At 34.9% G+C, this 11,794-nt stretch overlaps 1 protein-coding gene across 1 annotated transcript; it reads left to right on the forward strand.

Annotated features, from left to right (window-relative positions):
• Positions 1–268: 268 nt before the first annotated feature.
• On the forward strand, positions 269–11,460 carry LOC306854502 (POU domain class 2-associating factor 1-like). Its single transcript, XM_079392594.1, has 5 exons — positions 269–494; positions 4,202–4,317; positions 8,783–8,825; positions 8,901–9,169; positions 9,255–11,460. Exons 1-5 carry the CDS (start codon positions 485–487, stop codon positions 9,573–9,575), a joined length of 759 nt encoding a protein of 252 aa, XP_079248720.1. The 5' UTR covers positions 269–484; the 3' UTR covers positions 9,576–11,460.
• The last annotated feature ends 334 nt before the right edge of the window (positions 11,461–11,794 follow it).

Consider the following 11,794-nt stretch of genomic DNA (forward strand, 5'->3'; position numbering starts at 1 on the left):
AAAAATAAAATAAAATAAAAAATAAAATAAAATAAAATAAAATAAAATCAGATTTCAGTTTGGTGATCTCCAAGAAACAAAACACTTTATTGGTGTTTTAGTTGTAAAATGATTGTTTATCAGTAAGTTTGTATCTGCTCAACAGAAGAAACTGATTGTACAGATGTGCCACTGAGAAAAATGAGAACATTCTCCAATTTACTCTCTGCTCGTTTCATTTGAATGAGCAGCCAAGGATATATACTTTGTAACTTTCATAAGACGTGTTAAGCTGAAACTTTTACATTATGGTAAACTGGTGGTACTGAATTAATGCGGATTGCAGCTTCCCTTTGTTGTGACATCACTTGAAACTGCAATGTTGTTGCTTTTATAAGGCTGCCCACTCAAGCAGCCACTGTACAATTATGAGATGATCTCAGGAAGTAAATAGAAAAAGTTTTTGACCAGATACTATAAGAGTTTAGAGTATAAGACTGTGCACATGGGAAAATGTAAGTACAATTTCTGAATATCAATAAAGTATTTAGATTTGTATTTAGACATTTCACATGCATTATTTTGCAGTATGCAAATGTAAGGTACATATTTACTTACAAAATGCACCGCAAAAGCTTAATGCATCAACAAAATATATCGATTTTTTAACTTCAATTTAGGACGGAGCAAAAATATGCAAAACCTACTCAGCTCCTATTACGTTATACAGACTGTTAATTGATTGTTGCTGTTGTGCCATGTTATCTGTTCTGATAAGTGGCGTGATTAATTAATAGCTTAGTGTTTGCTTTTTCATCACCAGCAAAGATTTGCATGTTTTATGATTTGACAATGTTCATTTTCTCCTTTAGTAGTTAATAATGCCAGCTTGGTTGTTGTACCGGTGCCTATTTTTTAATTTTTTTTATTTGTTTCTCATTCCAATGCAGTAAGGAAGGTAGCGGTTGCTATCAAGACGGGTGATAGATACATTAACACGCAGGCCTGGTCTTTGGCTATTTGACAGATTTTTTTATTTTTTTCTGCCTCTAAATTATTTGACTCTAAATGTTCCTTTTGGGGTCATCTTAATAGCTGTAAAAATAAATTAAATATATCACGAAGCACCAATCTTTTTACCAATTCTTTTTTTTCTTTCGTCCCAAAAAATTCCCAATACTTGCTAGGGGGACATAACGTGATTAAATTATATTAATTATGGTAAAGTTCTCTGACTGATGTAAAGATACTTCTTTCATTTTTTTATTATTGTATTTTTCAAATGGACCCCCAAAGAAAAATATGTGACTTGAAAGTGCATCGGTCACATTTCAGAAAAGTGCATGTCTGAAACACTTGAAATACAATTAACTGAAACAAAAAAAATAATATCTTGTGACATGGGCATTTAATTTCACGTCCACATAGGGTTTCTGAAATCTTATCTAGTACCATAAATGCAAAAGAATAAAAAAGGCAGCTCAAGTAAGAATTATGTCGTGGCGGTTCATTTAAGAAGTGAAAGTGGATAGAAGTCAGAGGTGATATTTCTGGTCATCACATTTATTGCCAGTAAGTCCTGCTATAGACTGATGGTTATTACTACTGATAGACCTCTTCTGAAAAATGTGAACCATTTCAGAAACCAGGCATCCTGTTGAGTGGCCAAATCTTGATATGCAAAACCCTTCAATTGCCCTCCTCCTCAAAGAAAAGACTTCACAGCTGCATAGCTTCCTCTTTTTCAACTTTTTAAAATCATGCTCTGCTTGTATTGCACAACTGTAGACACCTCTTTGCCCTCACAGTTATATATTTACACTGACTGTTCATCTGTGAATGTTGAACAATGAATGCATAAATTACAAATCCCAAACAATGTCCATTCTATGAGAGCACAGCGCCTTACTGAAAGGAATTTTATATTGTTTGCAGAATGAAAATATAGTAGACATCAAAAAGAGCCGGTGGTTTATGGAGAGTTGCAGGTGGTTAGTTGGTGGCCTGTTCTAACAGAGACCAATGTGTGTCATGAATCTATGATGAATGGCACAGAACAGGTACTGATTCATTATTTGGTGATTAAACATTGAGGCTTTAGCCTTAAGAAGTAACAGTTGTGAGAGAATGGGGTGTGGAGAGTGTGAGAGACTTTTACGCAAACAACGTTTAGCACACACCTAAAGCGATATCAGATTTTCACATTAAAGGAACGCGTTCAAGCGTGTGTGACTCACAAAATGATTGAATTAATGAGTCACAAATCGTGACTCCGTTATAAACTGACCAAATGTACTACGGTTGCAGAAATAAAACCGCTGGAGTTTCAATGAGGATTTTTTTAATCAACTTTCTACTATTTTACTATTATGATATATGAGGACAGTTAGGCAATCATACATTACCAAACAATCACACCTCCTTGAGTACACAGTGTGCACTGCAGGGTGCTTTCTTCAGAATTCACTGTTGGCAAGCAGCTGTGTCCATGCAGATGCACACAGCTCCACTTATCATGCGCATGAAGAACCTGCTTGTTCCTGTACATAGCAAATATATCTTTGAGATGTAGTGTTAGAATCAATCACTTTATTTCCTCTTGAAGTGCATGCTGAGCTTAGCAACACTGCTTAAATGTAATTTTAATGGAGAAGAATGTGAACATTGTGCAGTAAAATTCTGTCAGATGTGAAAAAATGGTAACACTTTACAATAAATTTCAGTGCATTAACTTTTATTAGAAATCATGACCTAACAATACTTCTTTACTGATTGATCTATGATACTGTTCTTCGTTGTCACATATATATATATAAACATTATACAAAGTAAAAAAAAAAAAAAAGAAACAATATTGCTTATTGTTAGTTCAACTTAATTGGATAAAGTAACTTGAAGTATTTGGAAAAATAAGTAAAGTAAAATATAATTTGATAACATTTTGATTTGTGATAAAAAAATTTACTTTTCCGCATGTCCTTGTGTAATGCATCACAATTGATAATATTTTATTTGCATACTGCTGTTTATTTTTATTTTTGATGTAATATGTACACTCCCTTTCAAAAGTTTGGGGTCAATAATTTTTTTTTTGTTTTTTCATAAAATTATTTTATTCAGCAAGGACACATAACATCAAAAGTAACCTGAAAGACATTTATATTGTATTCTATTTCAAATATTCTTTTTTTTTTTATAAAAAAGTATCAAAGTTTCCACAAAAATATTAAGCAGCACAACCGTTTTCAACATTGATAATAAGAATTGTTTCTTGAGCAGCAAATCAACACATTAGAATGATTTCTGAAGGATCATGACACTGAAGACTGAAGTAATGATGCTAATTTAAATTGTAATAACATTTCCCAATATTACCAACTTTACTGTATTTTTCGATTAAATAAATCCAGCCATAGTGAGCATGAGACCAAAATGTTTTAAAATTATTATAACGACCGCAAACTTTTAAATGGCTATTCGCTTTTTCAGATATGTTTGATTAGGATTGGAGCTGAAGTCTGCAGGATTGTATCTCTCCAGGACTGACCTTGGCCACCCCTGATATTTGCTGTTATGAACTGTAAAATATATCGCTTCCCAGAATGCCTGAAACACAACATTGTTTTACATTAATTACAACCACATCTGTTAGTTATTTACCATAAATGTATCAACAGGGAGAGGCTTATGGTTTTATTCTGGCAATTAATTATACAGCATGTCCTCCTGTCTTCTTCCTTGGAAATTACATGGGGTTTCAGTCTAGTTTCAGTGTTGTTTTTATAAAAATCTGATACGGATCATGTGGTATGAGACACAAGACAGTGGATATTTCATGAACAACGGTCATTTATCTGACCAGCTGCTTTATTTGAATAGATTAAGAAGTGGGAGTTGTAGAATTATATCTGCAGATAAGCTGATTTCAGTGTTACTCAGGCTTACCAGTTCCACATTATTCACTAATGCTGAATTTATTCAAGAAAGCAAGGGATTGAGTGATTGTTCTCTTACAGCAGCTTTGTACTTCAGATTACACAATACAAAAAAGTCGAAAGGTTCTAATAAAAGAGGTATCTATTGAGTGACTGAAACTGTCAACACTTCCAGCCACACCTTGTTTAACTTGACACAAACAAGAAATCTGTATGTCTCAAAAGATTGTTTTGTTGTTGTATGCTTGTCATGAGGTATGCTCATATCTGCTGTGCTTCTTGTACAGCACTGTCAGAAGCATCCGCATCCAAGCCATACCAGGGAGTGAGAGTCAAAGACCCAGTGAAGGAGCTGCTGCGGAGAAAAAGAGGAAATGCTGCCAGAACGACACCCCCCGCCGCAGTAGGATCTAGAGCACACAAGACATGCTTTTGATTGTGAAAACTGTCCTTTAACATTATCTCATTTGTAATTAATTCAAGTCCTAGCTTGTTTTTTTTTTTTGTTGTTGTGGTTGTTCTCCATCTAGTGCACAATGGTGATATCCAAATATGAGACTAAAAAAGATTACATATGAAAGAAAAGAGGACCTCAGGCCTTAAAGATGGCTAATTGTTTGGTTGGTGTCATTTAAGAAATAGTCTACCCCCAAAAAATGTTGCTCCAAACCTGTAGGAGATTCCTTCTTATGTGGAACACAAAAGAATACATTCTGAAGAATGTTGAATGATCCAACAGTTTTGGTTGCCATTCACTTCAAAAAAAAATAAAAAAGAGAACTGAGGCATTTCTCAAAATATCTTCTTTCACGTTCCACAGAAGACAGGTTTGGAATTACATGAGGTTGAGTAAATTATAACAGAATTGTCATTTTTGGGTAAACTATCCCTTTAATTGCTATTATTAATATGGCAAATATAAGTCTTACTAAAATTTACTAATAATTGGCTGAATAACCAGGAGGACTGAATTATCTCAAGTTGATTATAGAATTGCGAAATATTGCAAAATATTGCATGGACATGTTGAGATGAGCTCACTCTAAAAGTCCATTAAAAAAAAAACATAAATATAAAATTTTAACAGAAATTTCAATAAAACGAAATTACAATTCATTAACATTATTTAGTGCATTGGGAATTATGAACTAACAATGTTTCTTTACGGATTTATTAATCTAGGTTACTGTTATTTTACACTATTGGTAAGCATACTTGTGCATTTATTAATATTAATGTTATTTATCTTGTTAAATATATTAAAAATGTATCAGTATATATAGAAATTAACATTTAAAGATTAGTTATGAAAGAAAAGAGACACTTGGGCTTTAAACTTCTCTATTTGTTTAGTTAGTGTCACTTAACTGTTCATATGACAAACAAGATGAGGTCAGTTCATGGCACTAACCTGCTAAATATCAGACCCCCAGAGGTTTGAAAACTCTTAAACTGATTTATGTCAGCTCAAATGCTATTAGCCATTGCTCAGAAAGTGTAGATAGGCAGGCTCTCCAAACTCCAAGGGGATTTTGGTTTTATATAATCCAGGTGTTTTTTCGTGACAGTTAAACTATTCCCCCACACTGCCGGAGGGGTTGGGCATAGGGCCTATGCAAATCCGTTTGTGGATCTGCCAAGAGGCTTACCTACCAACCTTCTAATTATACTTGACAACACATGAAAACAAAAACACACACTCAGCAGCCTCTTTCTCACATTAAAGTCACATAAAATGGGTTGAACTCTGTTAAATTCCTTTAGCATAAGCATGAGATCTTATGAAGCCACTTTTCAGCCCTTCTATTGCCATCCTGATTGTTTACAGATGCTCTTTAAGCTACTCTGCAGAAGCTGACGACACTTGAATTAGTAATCCAAGTGGATATCATAAATGAAACCACACACGAGAACTGCTCTTATCTGTGTCAGTTACTTTAGGGCTAGCTAGGTTGTGCTCTCTGCCATTTCAATCAACACCTCTCTTGGTTTGGAGATGTGTTCCTAAACAGATCTGCCATTATTGGGCTGGGGGCCACAGCAAGAAATGCCTTGATCCAAACTACCAAGTGTAGGATTTAAACAAAAGTCCCTATCATCTGTTTAAGTGGAATTTAAGTGGAACAACTTGCCCTGACAAGTAAATAATTTTATTATTATTATTATTTTGTCATTTAGCAGACGCTTTTATCCAAAGCGACTTACAAACGAGGACAACAGAAGCAATCAAGCAATTGTAGTATTAAAACATCTAAAATCAGATCTCATTTCCATTTAGTTTGTTGAAGTATTAAAATAACTCAAATTAAATAAAACTAAAACTTAATAAAATTTATTTTTTTAACTAAATTTTATACAGACACTCTATACAGACATAATACATTCAGACTTTATTTAACTAATATTAAAATAGATAAATACAAATCACAACAGTAGTTTATCAGTAATCCTATGAAATAACACTACCAAACACATGCTAAAAACAACAACTTAATTACACATAGTAAGAAATAGTTAAAAAACTGAAACAGAAGTGAAACAAGTAGTATAAAGGAATCACATTGTGCTACACCTTAATTGTTTTTGATGTTGTGTAAAAATAGCTAGCAGGTCATTGTTATTGTTAAATAAACTGTCATGTAGATAACTGACTACACATGATCCTGTTTGCTATGACTACTTATCATATGGACATAGATTTAGACTATGTTAGATGAGGTTAGATCCAGTTATTGAACCCACAGGGTGGAGGGTACTTTCAATATTTGTAGACTATCTGTAAAGCAAAGAGGAAAATGTTTGTTTTATTTGATTTGAGCACATTGTGATACAAAATCAACACTTTCCAAGCTCTAAATGTAAAAACATGAATCGTCACATGCTTCACATCGAACTAAGCATGTCTGGCCCGTGTTAAGTGACAGGAGCAATTCAAAACAAAGCTATGCGAGTCGTCAAAGATAACGTTGTTTGGCCTATTGTGCGTATTCTGCTTATACTTGAGTGGACAGTTTACCTTTCATCCAGTAGCCTACGCCTAAGATTCTTCCAGAACTCCATGCGTCGAATATGTTTCACCAGTGGCGTGCACAGACCTCCGGAGGGGCAGGGGAGAAATGAAGGGTGTTACGAAGGCACAAATTCGGTCTGGAGATTAAAAGGGCAGGAGCTCGAGGGGGTTTGGCGGGGTACGCCTGGTAAAATTCGCATTCCAGGCTAACCATCACGTTATTGAGGTCTCTTCAACCCGAGGACATGAAAAACAACTCGCGGCAATAGTGTTAAAGAAGCCCAATTCCGCGGGAGACCCGGGGACGTGGCAACACTGATGCGAGCTCGACGCCAGCTCATGGCCCGTTCCTGATCCTGTCCCCCTCACTCTTCCATCACTTTCTGTCTCTCCTAAAGCTGTTCTGTCAAAATAAAAAGGCTAACCAGTCGTTCTTGAGAAGTGGGACAAAACAGGGTGCAAAATTGAAAAAAATGAAATCTTGTACTCAGACAAATGAAACTACATGTATGTATGCTATCATATATGTACTGAGCTATGCTTTGATACAACCTCCAACCTTTTCTCTTTTTTAACAAAATGTGCTTTTAACCTTGGACTGTGTATTTCAACTTTAACAGCATTCGAGAGGTTTTTAACATTTCAAAACAAATTGTCATGTTAGCAGAGAGATAACACCTTCACATGTGACCAACAATTCTTCAACAAATATAAAATATCATAATGAAATATAATCAAAATATTCCTCTGACGGAGGTAACAGAGTTGACACATCTGACGGTGGTGACGAAAAACTGAATTTGTAGTGTTTTAACTATCAAATACATTGAATCAATCAATTACTGTATTAACAACAAACAGCGAGTATGTTATTGTTTATAAAGCTTTTATTCAAGAGTCACATTTAAGTATTTTGATATATTATTGGAACACAGAATCTGACGGTGGTGACATCTGATGGTGTTGGCAAATTTGGCATTTCTTTCACAAAAAAATTGGAGCTCATGTAGGAGCATTTTTATCTATGCTAATGGAACCTGCTTCAGGAGAATAAAATTATCTATCAAATAATTTCCTCAGAAATTGGAAGATGGTGTTGACATATCATGGCTGTGAACAGAAAATATTGACATTAGGATTTAAAATATTCTAAAACTATAAAACTGACCAGAGTCTGTCTGACACTGGTGTACTCTGCAGAGGGGGATTGTGGCAAGGGGGTCCTTTAGAGTGACAGCTGCCCCTGATATTCCCTGATTTTATGACATTTTAATGAATGTCTGACGGTGTTGACAAAAAGTAGGGACACAACCTTATGAAACATGCATGTGTCACTGAAAAACAACCTTACTTTGAGATGAGATATTATTAAGTGTTGCTTTTGATAAAACAAGCTCTTTTTTATCATTAAAAACATTTTTATCCATATGAATGATTGAACCCTTCTCTGTGGACACACTGTTTTAGATGTAGTGAGAAGACAATAAGTGTCATAGATTTCACATAATAATGCTAAAATTAAATTGAAGGGAATAATTGTGTTAAATACATTCTATTAATATAATAATATAATCCCCATAACATTTACAACTGATTTTTTTTTTTTTTTTTTTACGTGACAGCAGTTACAATTGCTGGACATGTTTTGTCCCATGTCTCAAGAATGACTGTAATAATAATAATAATAATAATAAATTCTGAAAAAAAATCAAAACGTTGTTTCAAAAAGAATCTAGAAAACAAGAAAAAAGTACTAAGTAATAATACTTTTTTTTTGCAGTGTATACCCATAGTTTAATAAAAATAAAGGAAGAGAAAACTAAATTATATGTATTATCTTTGTACTTTTTTTTTCCAGGTAATGGTTCCCAACAACATTCTGCAATCATACACACCTGCTGGTAAGTAACATGATTTGTTTTTTTTTTTTTGTTTTTTTTCAATGATTAATGCAAATATTTTTCCGCTCTAAAAAGGGTCTTCTAGCTTTGTAGAAACCAACCAGTGCGGCCTAAATGATTCATTAGTGGATGTCAGTGGGCTGTGCACAGGATGGATTGCCCAGACCACCAGCACAACAGCCCTTCAGCCTCTGAGTCACTGGACTACTCCAGACCAACACCACGACCCTGCCATCCCACCCCACACGGATATGTATGTCCAGCCGATCTGTCCCAGTTACACTGTAGTGGGCCCTTCCCCTATGCTGACGTTTACACACACTCCTCTCTTCACTAACCTTGCGGTGAGCCACAGACTGACACTAAGCCACTGCTAATATTTTCAGTGTCTGCAGATGTTAACACGTCTCTTATCTGGTTCCCTATTAGACCATGAGCACTTCTAGCTCAGCCCTGCCTCAGGTGGAGGTCCCAGACTCCTCCTTGACGTACATTCCTTGGGCTCAGCCTTTATCCACCATCTCTGGCTCCGTCGTGCAGGCCCCCTCGATGCCAGCAGCCCTGACGGCCCCCCAGCTCTTCCCAGTGCCTCTGACCTTTCCGGTAATCTCACCAGAACCTGAGCCTCAGCAGGTGGAGACTCCCCAGGCCCCCGAGGGCACTCTGGCCCTTGAGAAACTGCTGGAAGAAGATGAGGGCCAAAAAGAACCTTACATCTGTAATTCCTCACTGTTTTCAGAAGAAATTTAAAATATTCGCATTAGAACTATTTTTGTGCCACTTATTAATGTGTAGGATTTGCTAGGGTGATAGATGCAAAACATTTAGTACAGCATTTTGGCAGCTCTTATGAAAAATTAAACTTCTGGAAACTACTGTGAAGGGATACACTCTTAAAAATAAAGGTTCTTTAATGGCATCTGTGGTTCCATGAAGAACCTTTAACATCCATGGAAACTTTCCATTCTACAAAAGGTTCTTTATAGTAAAAAAATGTTCTTTAAATTTTCAATGTAAAGTCGGCAACACCAAAGCTCCAAAAGTATCAAAAATGTATTTAAAAATCTTTTGCATAGTGTGTGACGTTTCGAGCATGCAGGCTCTTCATCAGAAAAATTAACAAAACTGACTGTGTCAGGTATTGCTCTTTATACCTTCAGGTGATCAAAGGTCACATGACCTAACACAATATAATAATAATAATAATACACCAACAAATAAACCAAAACAATAACATATGTTATTATTAGTATTATTATTATTATTATAGCACATCAGTGTTGTTCATTTGTCTGATGAAGAGCCTGTGCGCTCGAAACATCACACACTATGCAAAAGTTTTTGATACTTTTAGAGCTTTTGTGTTGCTGACTTTCCATTTGAAAGATGTTTCTACTTGTTTTTTTAGTCGAGCACCCATTTGAGATTGATGCGTGTGCTTTTGCTTGCTCTTTGTCTTTACATTTTCAATGAAATGTTAATGTTACATGAAAGGTACTTTAGGGAACCAATGGTTGTTTTATGGAATCGCTACAAAACTTTTTTTTAAGTTCAGTCAGTTCAAGTCTTTATTTATGTAGCACTTTACACAATAGAGATTGTTTTGGAGCAGTTTCACAGTATTAATCAGGAAAAATAATCAAGAAAATCTATGAAGCAAACATCAAATATAATCCAAATTATGCTCACAAAACAATAGTCATTATTCAGCTCCAGTCTGTTCAGTGTTGATTTACTTCCAAACTTGTTAAGTTCATCATTTATGAAAAAGATTAAATTCAGCAAAAAAAAAAAAAAAAACTGAAGCAATCCGATTCAGTTCAATATTGATACAATTCAGTTCAATAATAAATTTTTTCAGCTATAAAGCAGGTCTACAGAGGACAATAGTGTCATTATTCAGCTCAAATAAGTTCAAGTTTAGTTCTCATCCAATAGTATCAGTGCTGTAAAATCGATAATATCACTGAATATTGCGAGCGTGTAGATCAATGTCCATTTTAGCTGGATTGTGTAGCTTCAATTAAAAAAACTGCAGAATTGTGTTGCCTGTTTGCAGTGGTTAAAATGTAAAAAAAGAAGTGTGCTGTTCCTTCTTTACAGTTCATTAAAATGTCAGTTAGAATTAGAAAGCCAGAAGTCTGAAAGCTGGAGAAATCCCCTGTGGATGTTATCATTTTATCTACCCATGTCCCTAACCTGCAGGCTTAGTTGTCTCTCAAGTTAACACCGTTCCTAATGAGATGTTTGAATAAGGGTCTGCTCTGAGCACGCTTTACCATGAAATCTGCTTTTTTTTTTTTTTAGAGCTTCTGTACATGAAATTCCCTAGTCAAACGGGTACAACAATAAAGCAAACGTGCATTTGCAAACGTTTTAGTGTGTGATTTTATTTTTTTGGTGATGGAGGGTTTTGTGTGTATATGTGTGAGAATGAGACTGATGCTTTTCATTTGCTTCCATATGGTTTTTGTTGTTTGTAAAGAGTGTTTGCAGTAAAAAAAAAAAAATTATGTCAACATTTTATGTTGATAGCCAAAACTATGCTTCACCAATTCAGCACAGAAACTCAGCAACAGGCAAAGATGACAAGTCAGGATCTAAGCACAGCAATTTTTTAAATAAAACTGAGCTCAACAATATAATACTTAGTATTGTTTGGTCATTCTCATTCATGAACGATTCGGTCATTACATCATGTGACAAATAAATGAAAGACTCAGAAGGTATAAAGTAATTATTTATGTTCCCTGCTATTTTCTTTAGCTGCATTATAATGATTTCTTAATCCTGAATTTCAAGATTGCAGAGGTGGATTTGTTTGAGCAATTTGGCTCTTTAAAGTATAACATTTAAAGCCACTTAAATGAATGAAATTACTTGAATAAAGAGCTGTTCATTTTTATGAACAACATAATCAGGATCAGGGTGGTGATGGCGCAGTGGATAAGACACATGCCTTTGGTGTG

This window comes from Barbus barbus (genome assembly GCF_936440315.1).
Source record: "Barbus barbus genome assembly, chromosome: 34".
NCBI lineage: Eukaryota > Metazoa > Chordata > Actinopteri > Cypriniformes > Cyprinidae > Barbus > Barbus barbus.

Bases quoted from the DNA above. Each gene is read 5' to 3' on its own strand.
- LOC306854502 (XM_079392594.1), top strand. The intron at 8,826-8,900 runs GTAAGTAACATG...CGCTCTAAAAAG, and splicing joins GCAATCATACACACCTGCTG to GGTCTTCTAGCTTTGTAGAA. The intron at 9,170-9,254 runs GTGAGCCACAGA...GTTCCCTATTAG, and splicing joins CTCTCTTCACTAACCTTGCG to ACCATGAGCACTTCTAGCTC.